Source organism: Narcine bancroftii, chromosome 11 (assembly GCF_036971445.1).
Source record: "Narcine bancroftii isolate sNarBan1 chromosome 11, sNarBan1.hap1, whole genome shotgun sequence".
NCBI classification, from domain to species: Eukaryota; Metazoa; Chordata; class Chondrichthyes; order Torpediniformes; family Narcinidae; genus Narcine; species Narcine bancroftii.
Window position 1 is genome coordinate 103,980,209 of NC_091479.1, and position 15,227 is coordinate 103,995,435.

The 15,227-nt window shown below is 46.0% G+C and overlaps 1 protein-coding gene across 6 annotated transcripts in view; it reads left to right on the forward strand.

Moving 5' to 3' along the window:
* Nucleotides 1-15,227, forward strand: part of LOC138746261 (uncharacterized) — a 121,590-nt gene that overhangs the window by 42,645 nt on the left and 63,718 nt on the right. For 4 of the 6 annotated variants that reach the window (XM_069904380.1, XM_069904385.1, XM_069904383.1 and 1 more), the window contains 5 exons: nt 1,386-1,769; nt 3,135-3,500; nt 7,990-8,148; nt 10,566-10,775; nt 13,169-13,290. In XM_069904380.1, the coding sequence (XP_069760481.1) occupies nt 1,386-1,769; nt 3,135-3,500; nt 7,990-8,148; nt 10,566-10,775; nt 13,169-13,290 (1,241 nt within the window). The remainder of the gene's footprint in view (nt 1-1,385; nt 1,770-3,134; nt 3,501-7,989; nt 8,149-10,565; nt 10,776-13,168; nt 13,291-15,227) is intronic. The other 2 variants (XM_069904381.1, XM_069904382.1) reach the window with 2 other exon arrangements.

Consider the following 15,227-nt stretch of genomic DNA (forward strand, 5'->3'; position numbering starts at 1 on the left):
TGATTAGTCAGGGCATCAAGGTTACGGGGAGAAAGCTGGGGAGTGGGGCTGAGGGGGAGAATGGATCTACTCATGGTAGAACGGCAGAACAGACTTGATATGCCAATTGGTCTACTTCTGCTCCTATATCTTGTGACCTTGTGATTTTAATGTCGGTCAATGCTTGGTTCATATTATCATTGTGAACTTACCTGATTTGATCAGGAAGCCTTGCAGGAGCTCTTCTTGCCCTCAGCACCCTCTTGAATTCTGGTTCCCATGAGCCAGTCTCCAGTAGCCCTCCTGCAGCCTTTGTGGATCCTTCAACTACAAATCACCAGTTATCCTGCAGCCAAACAGATACATCAATGAAAATAGCGTACATTAAATTTTGCAATCCATTCTATCAGGTCATTTTGCAAAAATATCTTGGTATTGGCTATTGAACTATTAAGTTCATTGATCATCATCTGACTGTTAATATACAACCAGACGAAACAGAGTTTCTCTGGACCACGGTGCACACACATACATACACAATGCAAAGCACCCGTTTGTACACATTTGGTTCTATTTGTGCCATTAGTTTGTCTGTCTTGTTTCATATACTGCATGGATTCAGATAAAGAGCCTTCAAATGTGCTGTTTTCCTTTTTCTGACTCAAATTGTAGCATGCTGTAGTACTTGTCCATGAATCGCAAAATGTTGGATTGCAGGTACATCAGGTTATTGAAAAGGCAAATGGAATGTTGACCTTCATCGCTGGAGGAATTGAATTCAAGAGCAGGGAGGTCATGCTGCAACTGTACAAGGTCCTCTTGAGGCTGCACCTGGAGAACTGTGAGCAGTTCTGGTCTCCATACTTGAGGAAGGATGTACTGGCCTTGGAGGCAGTCCAGAGGAGGTTCACCAGGTTGATTCTGGAGATGAAGAGGTTGACCTACGAGGAGAGACTAAATTGCCTGGGATTATACTCACACAAATTCAGAAGAATGAGAGGAGATCTTTTAGAGACATATAAAATTAAGAAAGGGTGAAAGGGGTGGACAAGGTGGAGGCAGGAAAATTGTTTTCACTGGGAGTGAGACCAGAACTAGGGGACACAGCCTCAAGATTCAGGGGAGTAGATTTAAGACAGAAATGAGGAAAAACTGTTTTTCCCAGAGTCGTGAATCTGTGGAATTCTCTGCCCAGGGAAGCGGTTGAGATGACTTCATTAAACATATTTAAGGTTCAGTTAGATAGATTTTTACATAAAAAAGGAATTAAGGGATATGGGGAAAAGGCAGGTCGATACAGGTATGATTACCAGGTTATCATTTGGGTCAGCAAATTGAAAGGTAAATTTTTTACTCTGCAGGTAACATGTCACCTCCTCACTTGTGTTTTCATCTCTGTCTTCCAGCATGTTCCAGTCACAGATACCCAGCCGGACAGTTTGGCTGCTTGCAGTTTAAACCCAGCTCAAAGTCTCAGCCAAAGTCACCCCCAGCGAACAAGGCTCCCTCAGGGGAAGATGAGGGAAGGCTGTGCTGTACCCAGACAAACTCTCCACCTGGGACCAATCAGTGGAACACAGATGAAGATTTGGATGTAGACAGGGTGCACACAAACTGCGTGGGATTCTGGAGCGATGCGCACCTGGGAGACCGAGGTGCAGAAGAAGTGGCTGTGGGGAGTGAGAGCATCAGTCCCCTTCCACACACTTCATCACGTTATGGAGAGAAGGCACTGAGTGTGACAAGCCATGGTTGTGAGTTCAGCCACGAAAGAAACAGCAATGAGGCAGGTAATATTATTGTTTGTTGCATAAGCACACAGAAATGCTGGAGAAACTCACCTGGTGTTGTGTCGGGAAGAGTATCAGATTTGGTGGTTCACAGGAAGATGAGTTTGGACACAAGTGTTATAATCACATGTAACACACAGGAGACAAATGGGGGAGAAGGTTAAATGGTTCCTGATTACAATTTCACTTAAGCTACTTCAACTCGGACCTAAGTTGGACTCTGACAATAGTGAACCTATACTCAACATGGTCACACACTATAAACAGGGACTTTTACACCCACCTGGTTCCCTCTACCAACAGGGTGCGGCTCTCTGTGAGTATTGATCGATCGCAATATTACGGCTCATCTTCAGTGTAGAAGAAGACACTTCCAGTGATGTCCTCAGTAGCGACCTGGTGTGGAGCAATGTCCGGGGCTTGGACCACGAGGCAGAGAGAAAGGATGTGCTGTCCATTGGTGTTATGTACAGTGCTAATCTGTGTTTCTAGCCAATAATGACCCGAGGTGATTTACATTAGTCAACAGTAAGGTGCTCTAATGGGTGGCCAGAGTCCAACCTTGATTGACAGTTGATGTGACTTCTGAATGAGTTTCAGACAGGGAGGACCCTATACCATCTGATACACACATTCCACACAAGCAGAGAGGCCATGTTCCCTCCACACACAACAACCAGTCTCTCAGCTTCCATAGAAGGTAAAGATATAGTACTAATATTTTAGGCCTGATCCCTTCCTCAAAGTATGAGCAAAGAACAGAAAAGTGTCAACATAAAGACTGAAGGATGGCAGGGGAGGAGTCTAGATCAACTAAAGGAGTTAACTGGATATGATAAGAAGGTGAGAATTCATTTTGGCTGTGATAAGAGACAGAGGGAAAAGGGAAGAGAGAAAGAAAGAGGGTTTAACGGAAATCGGAGAAGTCAATGTTAGAGGGTGCGCAGATGAAAGATGAGATGTTGTTCCTCCAATTTGCTGGTGGACTCAGTCTGGCAGTGAATGAGACCATGGACAGACCTGTCAGCAAGGGAATGGGGCATTTGACACACCACCAGTTGCTTAATGAGTTGTGACCAATGTTTGTCACTTGAGGAGATGTTAAGATTGATGTTTGTTATGGTTGGATTAGAGTAGTGGTTCTCAACCTTTTTTTCCCACTTATTTGCCACCTTAAGTCATCCCTTACTAACTACAGAGACCTATGCTCTGGGTTTAGTAAGAGATTACTTGAGGTGGTTTATGAGTGAGGGGAAAAGGTTGAGAACCACTTGATTAGAGGGAAGCTGAGCTGTGTTGAACGAGGGTGCTGCACATTCCTTTGGCTTCCATTTCTTACCTCGTTCTGCTTCCCCCACATTCCAGGAACCCGGGACAGACCGCCAACCTCAAGAGCAGGCAGCAGTACTGACCTCTCCCAACTCCGCTATTCCTCGCTCTCCTGGAGCAGCAGGGATTCCGCTGTCTCCGAGCTGCAGGCAGGGAGCACTGCCCAATCTGACAGAACTCACCTCTGGAATGCCTCTCCGCTGACAACCAGTGGCCTGTACCACAGTTTGGTGAACCTGGACCAGGGAACATGTGGTTGTGGCAACACTGGTTCTCCACGCCACATCTCATCGTCTGTTGCAGGGGAGTCCCCCATGGAGAGAACTCCATCGTACGTAGAAATCTGGCACGGCCGACTTCTCAGTCATTGGCCCGTTCTCCCTCCGATCTCCCCACAAGCAGGTTTGTAATCCTTCACTTCTTGATAGCTTCGTCACACATCCCAGGCCAAGCTACATCCTGGGTGTAGAGCGTGTCGAAAGATCCAAAGACTTGTTGATCCAAACCAAGGCTTTTATTAACTAAAAGACTGGAGCATATCACAAGTAGGTCAACCAGTCCAGAGTGACCTGGTCTGGCTAGGAGCAACCCTTTAAGACCAGCCAGTAGGTGTGGCTACACTCTCAGCCAATCACAGTCATCCTACACGACCATCTGTACATATGTACATATACACATTGGTGATAGAATCTGGACTATCACACTGGGGCTACATCTTATCAATAGCTTGGCAAGATTAAAAGCCAGAACTGGTTAAACTTGGAGCACAACAGAGTCAAAAATGGTCACAGCTCAGAATAAGGGAACCATCCAGGACTGAGATGAAGGGAATTTTCCTTATCCAGAGGGTTTCCATACTCTTGAGCAGCCATTCTCAACCTTTATTTTGGCTATGACCCCCCCCCCCCCCCCACTTCGGACTCTGCTCAAAGTTTATGGGCCCCCCTTCCCTTTGAAGTTTCATTGGATTCTTCCATTCTTCTCCTACCGTCTATATTAAAAACATTAAAAATATTTAGGACTTCAGTCTGTGGTCCTTCTCAAATATGAATCTGAAAGTCATCCTCAGATACAGACAGGATGGGATCCTCAGGGACGTGGGGGTGCAGAAGGGTGGTTTTTCACTGTTACTTTGTCAGATCGGATGTAGAAGGTATTGAGTTCCTCTGGGAGAGAACCTTTGCCTTCTGCTACTTCACCGGATTTGGATTTGTAACAGGTTATGGCATTTAGGTCCTGACACAGCTGTCGGATGTTGCTTGTTGTTTCCATTTTCACCCAAGAGTCACAACACACTGATGGCATCATGAAGAAAGCATCTCTACTTCCTCCAAAGTTTGCAGAGGTTTGGTATGACACCAGAAACCCTGGCAAATTTCTAAGATGTGTGGTGGAAAGTGTGCTGACTGGCTGCATCACAGTCTGGTGTGGCGACACCAATTTTTTTTTTCTTTGGCTTGGCTTCGCGGACGAAGATTTATGGAGGGGGTAAAAGTCCACGTCAGCTGCAGGCTCGTTTGTGGCTGACAAGTCCGATGCGGGACAGGCAGACACGGTTGCAGCGGCTGCAGGGGAAAATTGGTGGGTTGGGGTTGGGTGTTGGGTTTTTCCTCCTTTGCCTTTTGTCAGTGAGGTGGGCTCTGCGGTCTTCTTCAAAGGAGGTTGCTTCCCGCCAAACTGTGAGGCGCCAAGATGCACGGTTTGAGGCGATATCAGCCCACTGGCGGTGGTCAATGTGGCAGGCACCAAGAGATTTCTTTAGGCAGTCCTTCTACCTTTTCTTTGGTGCACCTCTGTCACGGTGGCCAGTGGAGAGCTCGCCATATAACACGATCTTGGGAAGGCGATGGTCCTCCATTCTGGAGACGTGACCCATCCAGCGCAGCTGGATCTTCAGCAGCGTGGACTCAATGCTGTCGACCTCTGCCATCTCGAGTACTTCGACGTTAGGGATGAAAGCGCTCCAATGGATGTTGAGGATGGAGCGGAGACAACGCTGGTGGAAGCATTCTAGGAGCCGTAGGTGGTGCCGGTAGAGGACCCATGATTCGGAGCCGAACAGGAGTGTGGGTATGACAACGGCTCTGTATACGCTTATCTTTGTGAGGTTTTTCAGTTGGTTGTTTTTCCAGACTCTTTTGTGTAGTCTTCCAAAGGCGCTATTTGCCTTGGCGAGTCTGTTGTCTATCTCATTGTCGATCCTTGCATCTGATGAAATGGTGCAGCCGAGATAGGTAAACTGGTTGACCGTTTTGAGTTTTGTGTGCCCGATGGAGATGTGGGGGGGCTGGTAGTCATGGTGGGGAGCTGGCTGATGGAGGACCTCAGTTTTCTTCAGGCTGACTTCCAGGCCTTCAATACCCCTGAGCATAAAGCCCTGCAAAAGGTAGTGGACACAGCCCAGGACATCACAGGCAATCCCTCCCCACTATCAAGAACATCTACAGGGAACGCTGCCATCGGAGAGCAGCAGCAATCATCAAGGATCCACACCACATGGCTCACGCTCTGTTCTCGCTGCTGCCATCAGGAAAGAGTATCGGTGTCACAAGACTCACACCACCTGGTTCAGGAACAGCTGCTCCCCCTCCACCATCAGACTCCTCAACCACAAACTCGGACTTTTACACTTTATTGATTCTTTTTATTCTCTCTGTATTGCACAGTCAGTTTGTTTACATTCCTTTATTTATTTAAATGTGTACAATTTTCTTTTTCCACTATCAATAAGTGGTAATTCTGTTTTGCCCACAGGAAAAAGAATCTCAGGATTGTATGTGATGTCATGTATGTTCTCTGACAATAAATCTGAAATCTGAAATCAAGAGTAGATACTTTCTCAGGTAGGGGAGTCTGAAACTAGAGGCCGTGTTTAAGGTGAGAGGGGAAGACCTGAGGGATGTTTTTCACTCAGAGGCTGAGGGGTATATGGAAGGAGAAGGTGGTGTTGAACCATCTCCTTGATCCACTGCAGGCTAGGGTGTCAAATGACACCCGCTCCATGACAGTGTCCCTGGGTTACCCTGAAGGTGTCCAAATACAGCCATGCCTGGACTCTTCATGATCATGGCCTGCCAGGACATGGGAACAGTGAGATGGAGAAATGTCTTGAGTGAGAGAATAAGTAGAAATGGTCGTAAAACCTAAAGTAAAAGCACCTTGTGTAATCACATCTCCAGAATACAGTTAGTTTGATGAAATATGAACCTGATCATCAAATAAGTCCTAATTCAATGGTTCTCGACCTTTTTTATGCCACTCACTTACCACCTTAAGTAATCTCTTACTAACCATAAAGCATCCATGGTATAGGATGCCATTGGTGCTCTGTGGTTAGTAAGGGATTACTTAAGGTGGTATGTGAGTGGGAAAAGAAAGATTGGGAACCACTGTCCTAATTCAACTGTGGGGTGTGTTTGTGAATGCAGGCAGTGGGGCATCTTGAAATTCCTCTGCTTTTGTACCAAGCATCTGATTTACCCATTTATTTTTGAGCCAATTCATGTCAGAAATAAGCAACAGATGTAGATTGAACCCTTCACCATCTGCCCTGCCCCTGTTAAGACTTACAGATAGACAGTTCTATTGTAGCTGTTTGACTTGCCTTTCAGATCTCTGCTCCAGGTCCAAACAATCACTAGCTGACCCATTTTAACCCTTCTGAGCATCATCTTCTAAGTGCTACTGTCCTTGACAATGAAGGAGACCTTCCCGTGTTCCAGCCCTTTCACTGATACTCTGCGTCCAAGTCAGCAGGCCTTTTAAATGGCGACAGGAAAGGACAAAGTGGCTCGCTGTTTCCAAATGACTTCACTTGAACTTCCTTTTCACCGGTTACAATGTTTGGAATAATGTATTCTGACAGAAGATGACAGGGATTGCTGACACACCACAATATGCTTTGAAGTGTCCTGCCAAAGAATTTCTTCTGCGCTAATTGTTTCAGCCGGAGTCAGGCTGGTCCAAGTGTTCCCCAGTCACACCAAGAGGAAAAGCACTGGACAATCAGGATAGAAATAAGCTAGGTACAATCAGCTGCCTCCAACTAACTGTCCCGACCCCACTCCCCCTCCATTGGCCACCCAACCTGTCTGTCTGCAAGTGCCCCACCTCTCTCACCGCCATTCAAACAGCAGGTTTTTGTGACCTGATTGACAGGTTACAGACATCCAATCAGGTGGCAAGCATTACCTGCCTTCAAGTTTATTTATAAATGCAGACCCTGCCAGCAATGGCCAGATACCCTGGAGCCAGCACATTGAGGCAAACAAAGAGGGCACATCAACGCTTCTACTTTCTAAGGTGTCTGAAGAGATTTGGCAAACTCTATCAAACTTCTACAGGGGCATTGTGCCTACCGACTGGTTGCATTGCAGCCTGCTTTGCGAATTCAAGTGCCCAGGAACGCCAAAGGCTGCACAAGGTAGCAAACACAACCAGGTTCATCACAGGCTCCAACCTCCCATCCATTGCAGACATCCATGTGAGATGTTGCCTCAAGAAGGCAGCCAACATCATAAAGGATCACCACTCCCTGGCCATAACCTCAGAATCAGAATTTATTGTCATGAACATCACAAAATTTGTTGTTTTGCGGCAGCGTCACAGGTGAAAATATTGTTAGAAATTATATTTCAAAAAGAAATAAATAGTGCAAGAAAATAGGAGAAAGTGAGGTCATGTCTGTGGTTCATTGTCCATTCCCTGTTGCGATCCCTTCACATGTGTTTTAATAAAGATTCTTCCTATGTTCAGCCCGTGTCCAGACTCGTTGCTCTTTAACCCACCAAACCTTACCTAACCCACACAACAGGACCCTAAAGTGCTGGGATTTCTTCACCACAACATTGATGAGTTCTGATACACTTCTCCTTTTCTTTGACCCTCACAGGAAGTTTGGAAGCTCGCTCATGTGGGAATGATGGTGAAGTGACACTCAGTGACAGGAATGTCAGGGCATACGAGGAGCTGGAAGGGGGCATCCCATACATGAGCTCTTCCTTGTCCCAGCACACTCTGGGTGATTCCACAGGACTGGAGTCTGATTCAGGTAGGGTTACATCTCTTGGAGTCACACAGGAAGGTCTGTCAATGCTTTAGAGCCTACCCGTCCCACCCAATTACTTCACTACTTCAAGGCCACTTAAGATCTAAATAGGAAAGTCTGCACATGCAGGGGGTGACTGCAGAACACAAACACGATGGAGAAACTCAGCAGGTCATGCAGCATCCACAGGAAGTAACGCACATTTCGGGCCTGGCCACATGGTCAGATATAAGAAAAAAACAACCAGATGCCTGAATAAAAAGGAGTAGGGAAGGGGGAGAGGGTGAGAAAGGAGAAAAAAGGAAGGGGGAGGAACACAGACTCAGAGATAAGAGGTCATAGGAGGGTACAGGTGGGAGACTAGAAGAGGAAAAAAGTGAGAAGAGGGGGAGAGGGTAGATCTCTGGTAGAAGGTAGGGAAGGGGGTGGGGAGCTGATTAATCTACCAAACCTATTGGTTTTGGAGGGTGGGAAACCAGAGCAGCCGGAGAAAACCCACATGTTCATGGGGGACCGTACAAACTCCTTACAGACAGCACCAGATTTGCACCCGGCTCGCTGGTGCTGTAATAGCATTATGCTAGCCGTGTTGCCCACAGGCAGTATGGTGGTTACTGGACTAGCAGCCATTGTTCTGGGATATATGCTTGAATTTCACTTTAGCTGCTGAAAGTTTTATCTTCAGGTAATTAAATAAATACAGAATTATGACAAAAGCCATGGGACTATTGTATTGTACAGTCCTTCCAGGGAGGGATCCTGCTGTCAAACCTGATATGCTCCACACACGAGCATGAATCTACCAGTCGGTGACTCTTTTCTGCACCTGAGCTCGAGTATTTTGGGGTTGGCCACAAATGCTCATATCTCACGAATGGTCAAATACATTAGCCGTCCTTGCTAATTGGACTCGCATCAAATGAACCAAAGATTCCCCGCAGGACCTGCTGAGTTTTTCCAGCACATTTGTGGATTGTAGTCGACCCTAGCATCTGCAGACTTCTGGAATCAGATTTTATTGTCATGAATATGTCACAAGATTCGTTATTTTGTGACAGTGTCACAGGTACAAATATTGCTATACATTACATTAAAAAAATTAATGCAAAAGAAGAGAAGGTGAGGTCGTGTCTGTGGTTCATTGTCCGTTCATAACTCTGATGACGGAGGGAAAGAAGCTGTTTTTGACCCACTGGATGTTCATCATCAGGCTCCTGGACCTCCTTCTTGATGGTAGCAGAGTGAAGAGGGCCTGGCCTGGGTGGTGGGGGTTCTTAAGGATAGAGGCTGCTTTCTAAGACACCACCTCTTGTAGATGTAGTGAAGACTGATTCTCTTGATGGCACTGGTCAAGTTCACAACTCTCTAGTTGTTTATTTCCCATTCTGTGTATTGGTAATTCCATACCAGACAGTGATGCAAGCAATCAGAATGCTCTCAACGGCACATCTGTAGAAATTTGGAAGAGTCTTTGGTGACTTTCTTGTTAATTCCAACTCTAGTCTCTTGGGTATCACCAAGGTTATTTGCCAGCATTAGTGACCTCATTGACTTGAGCCCATCCATTATCATCTGAAGCGGCACCATCAGATTCCTCACGTACGCCAGTGGCACGAGGGCAACATGGTTTGTGTAGTGGTTAGCACAACGCTATTACAGCATCTTAGATCCAGGTTCGAATCTGGCCCTATCTGTAAGGAGTTTGTACATTCTCCCTAGGGCTGCATGGATTTTCCCCGGGAGCTCTGGTTTCCTTCAAAATGTTTGGGGATTGTTGGTTAATTGGGGTAGGCTCGTGGGCCAAATATTGCAGTGTTATATGCCTAAGACTAAAAAACCAGAAGACATAGGAGCATAAATAGGCCATTCAGCCCATTGAGTCTTCCCACCATTTAATCATGAGCTGATTTATTTCTCCACTCAGCCCCACTGCCTGGCCTTCTCTCCATAACTGATGCTCAGGCTAATCAAGAACCTTAAATACATCCAATGACCGGGCCTCCACGCTTTGGCTCAAGAAATTCTTCTGCATCTCTGATCCAAGCAGACACCCTTTAATCCTGAAGTTGTGCCCTCTTGTCCTAGACTCTTCCACCTTGGGAAACAATCTTTTCCCATCTACTCTGTCTATGCCTTTCAACATTCAAAATGTTTAAATAAGGGGACCCCCCCTCAAATTCTCCTAATTTCCAATGAGTAAAGGCCAAAAGCTGTCAAATGTTCCTCATATGATAACCCTTTCATCCCTGGAATCATCTCTGTGTGAATCTCCTCTGAACTCTCTCCAACGTCAGCACATCTTTTCTTAAACAAGGAGCCCAAAACTACCCATAATACTCCAAGTGGGTCTCACTGGTGCCTGATTGGAAGTTTTGCCTGCTCTTGGATCACCGAGAATGTGTCCCATTTTTACCTTGAAGAGATGGCTGGGAGATCGCCTGTTTCTCCGACACCTTGGACCTGGGATGCTGATGAGAGTCTGGATAAAGCTCGAGACTACCAGGACTCAAATCATCACCATTATATCCACCAGCTCGAGGAGCAATTGACTCAGGTTACAATAGCAGAGAGCATGGAGTCCATGGCCAGAGGAGTGAAAGAGGAAGAAGGGAGCAAGTCCAAGACTATCGGTGGGTAAATAGTCATGTCACTGGGCCAGAGAATGTACTCTGATTACACCAGCCACATCGAACATTGCACCAGGTTCAGCACTAGCTGCTACCCCTCCACCATCAGACTCCTGAACAACTGGCTCATTCACAGTCTCATTTAAGGACACTTACTTTGTTCAATATTTAATACTGAACATTTATTTTCTATATTTGCACAGTTTGTTTACATTTCTTTCTTCTTAAGTACCTTTTACAGTTACTGGTAATTAGAAATTCTGCCTGGCCCACAGGGAAATGAATCTCAGGCTTGTATGTGATGTCACGTATGTACTCTGACAATAAATTTGAACTTTGAACAGAACAGGCCCTTTCGCCCACAATGTTGTGCCGATCTAAGCAGCGTGACAATGGCTGTTACAATGCCAATAACCAAGGTTTAAATCCCACGCTGTCTGTAAGGAGTTTGTACGTTCTCCCCGTGTCTGTGCTCAAGTTCCCTCCCACCCTTCAAAATGTACTGGGGTGTAATTGGGCAGCAGGGGCTTGTGGGCCGAAAGGGCCTGTTACCATGATATATGGGCTAAAATTTAAATTTAATCCTTCCCTACTGCACACCCATAACCCTTTATTTTTCTCACATCTATGTGCCTGTCTAAGAAACTTGTGATTTCCTCTATTGTACCAGCTTCCATCACCACCCTCAACGATGTATTCCAGGCACCCACCTCTCTCTGTGTATGTAAAAAAAAATCTATGATATCTCTCATAAACTTTCACAGCTGTAAATAAAATGTTGGGATGAAAGAAATTTTGGAATTTTTTGGATGGGTAAATTCTAGAACCAACCACCGGTCAACAGTCTCCCCTCCTGCAAGCAAATCAGAACAAAATATAAAGAAGCCAACTTTATAATTTTCTTTAACAAAGAACGAGAAGCTGGAGGGACTCAGCAGAGTAGCATCCATGAGGAGAAATGTGCAGTCGACGAGTTGGATGGGGACCCTTTTCAAGACTACGTGCGTGGGGTGGGCTTGAGCTCCAAAAATGATAAAGTTGTTGACTTCTGCAGTAACAGTGCATTTTAGAGACTAAAATCTTTTCTTAATTTCTGGGATCTGGGCATCACTGTTTCTCCCTAGTTGAGAAGGTGGTGGAGGAGTGAGCTTGAATTTTAGTGAATCCTACTGGTGAATGAGATCCTTCCCATGGTGCTTTGGGGTGGGGATTCTTGGATGAAATGTTCCCAAGTCAGGGTGCAGAAGTAGACCTGCAGATGGTGGGGTGTTCCCCTGCGCTCTAACTTTCATCCCTTTTGCTAGGAGGGGCCTCATCTTGAGGAGTTGCTGTTGGAGAGGTCTGGGTTAACAGCTGTAGTGTGTCTTGTGGCTGGTGCAGACTGCAGAATGGCACGGTGAACCTGCCAGACCAGTCATAGTTCTAAGTTCAGATTTATTGTCAGAATACATATATGACATTATATACAACCTGTGGGCGGAACGGTTAGTGTAGCAGTTAGCACCACCAAGGTACTGTTACAGCACCACCGACTTGGAACGGGGTTCAAATCCTGCGCTGTCTGTAAGGAGTTTGTACATTCTCCCCATGTCTGTGTGGGTTTTCCCCGGGGACTCCAGTTTCCTCCTACCCTTCAAAACATTTCAGGGTTTGAGGGTCAATTGGCAGCACGGGCTCGTGTACAGAAAGGGCCTGCTATTGTACTTTGTCTAAATTTAAATTTAAAAAAATATTCAATAATGAAAATGTGCAAAGTAAGAGACCTTAAATGAATCTCTGATTGTTATGGTCATACCAGACGGGTTCGCTCTTCCGTTTAAGATTACCAAGGTCTAGAGCTGGAGGTTGTTTTGTCAGCATACCAGTGAGACATCTCATACATAGTACAAGTGAGAGACAGTAGAGGAATGCAAAGTTATCAGTTAGTAGGGAGCAAATACAACATCATTTTACGAATGTGGGGTTCATTCAGGAGTCTGATATCAACAGGAAAGAAACTGTCCTTGAATCTGGGGGGCGTGATCTCACACTTGTGAACCTTCTTCCTGATGGGAGGGGAGTAAAGAGAGTGGCTGGAATGGGATGTTGGCTGCTTTCTCAAGGTAGCAGAAGTTATAGATAGAGGTAATGGAGGGAAGGGGAGGGGACGGGGTGTGTGATGGTCCGAGCCATGTTCACAAACCTCTGCAGCTTCTCATGGTCTTGGGCGGAGCAGTTCCCATCCACGCAGTGACGTGCCCAGACGGGATACTTTCCACGGTGCACCTGCAGACATTGTTATGGGTTGCAGATGATGTGCCGAATTTCCCCATGTGTTTTCTTGGCCATTGTGTCAGTGTGGGTGGGACTGAGACAAACCACTGGAGATGTTTACTCCTTACCATCCTTCACCCTAGGTTCACGGGTTCCTCCCCAACCTGGTAGCTCACCGGAACAGAAGGCAGGCCCTTCCCAAAGGAATAACAGGAATGAGGAGGGCCTCAGCAATCACTCCATGATGATTGACTGGTCACAAGAGGTAAGAAGTGATTACTACCTCCTCCTGACACAGTTACAAGTTTTATTTACAAGTACAAGTTTGGCAGCAGCAAATAAAAATGTCAGTGTATGTGTACATTGTTCAATGTGAATGACAATAAAAATTACTTTTATCACAAACACTCAGCGAAGGACATAATAGAAGCAGGGTTTACGGATATCTCAGTGGTGCTCTTCAGTACTGATGGCAACGAGGAGCTTCAGCTTGTTCTCTGGTCCTCGGTGCAAAACATGCAGCCACACAACTCGACATAACACACATACAGACTAACAGCACTTAAGCAGGATAAATAATTAAATATTGTTTAATAAATAGTAGAGTCTCGGAGGGTTAGTATGAGTAGTTCATTGAGTCATTCAGCATTCTCACTGCCTGTAGGAAGAAGTTGTTCCTCGGCCTGGTGGTGCTGACTCTGATCCTCCTGTATCTCTTCCCCGACGGGAACAGCTGAAAGATGCTGTTTGAAAGATGGAAGGGGGTCTCAATGATTTTGTGTACTCTCTTTAAACAAAGGTGTCAGTAGATCACACTGATTGGAGGGATGGGGATGGGGGGAGACCTCAGTGATCCTCTTTGCTGCTCTTATGGTCATTTGGATTGACTTCCCATCTGCTCCTCCCAGGTCCATCTCAACCATTTTGCCCAACTACTGCCAATAACTACGAGATCACTTTATTGAGCACCTCAACTCTGTCCGCCGCAATAGCATGGATCTCCCAGTGACCACCCATTTCAATTCCCCATCCCATTCCCTTGTTGACATGTCTGTCTATGGTCTCAAGCACTGCCAGACTGAGACCACCGCAAATTGGAGGAACAGCACCTCATCTTCTGACTGGGCCCCCTCCAACCAGATGGCATTAACATAGACTTTTCTGGTGTCTTTTAACCCACCTCCCCCTGTCACCTTTCCCCCAGCTCTTTCTCTCTCTCTCTCTCTTCCCTCTTTCTCCTTTCAAAGAGTCAAAATTAATTCTCACCTCTCCCCTCATTATATCCAATTGTTGACTTTTAAATGTTTTAATTTAAATTTAGACGGTAACAGGCCATTTTGCCTCACGTCCGTGCCGCCCAATTTACACCCCATTAACCTACAACTCCCGCTATGTTTTGAAGGGTGGGAGGAAACTGGAACCCCCGGGGAAAACCCATGCAGACACGGGGAGAATGTACAAACTCCTTACAGACAGTGCGGGACTCAAACCCCCGTCTGTTCCTGATTGACGGCGCTGTAAAGGTGTTGCGCTAACCGCTGCACCAATTTTATATTTGTTTGGGCGTCTGCCTACAGTTTGTTCACATATTGTTGAAGGGCTCAAGCCCAAAATGTTGGTTCTGTATCTTTATCTTTGCTCCATAAAATTCACTGTTTGACCTGCTGGGTTTCTGCAGCATCATGTTTTCACGAACACCTTTTGACTCTTGGTCTGCACTCCTCCCCTTTCCATTCTTCAGTCTTTATTCAGGAGCCTTCCTGTTTTTTTTGCCTGTACCTTGAAGAATTGCTCAGACCCAAAACATCGGGAATATATCTTTCTCTCCTAATGACGCTGCGAGACCGGCTAAGTTCCTCCAGCATTTTGGTGTATTTACTACAATCACAGCGACTGCAGACTTTGCCCAACTACTTGCTTGATTAGGGCCACATACCAGTCCAAATATCTCCTGAAGAAAATATTTAGATCTGATTCCACCACCTCGTCTAACAGTGCATTCTGGATGTGGAGAGGTTAAAGTTGAAAATGTCCAAGTCGCCAGAACTGGAGGAGCCCTGAGATGTTGAAGGGCCATGGGACCTAGGGAGGTGGTTGAGAAAGGCCATGGAGGGATTTGAAACCAGCACATGAATTTTAAAATTGGATTGAAGCTGGCGTGGTGACGTTGCTAAATGACTGAAGGCCTGTACCATAGACAAT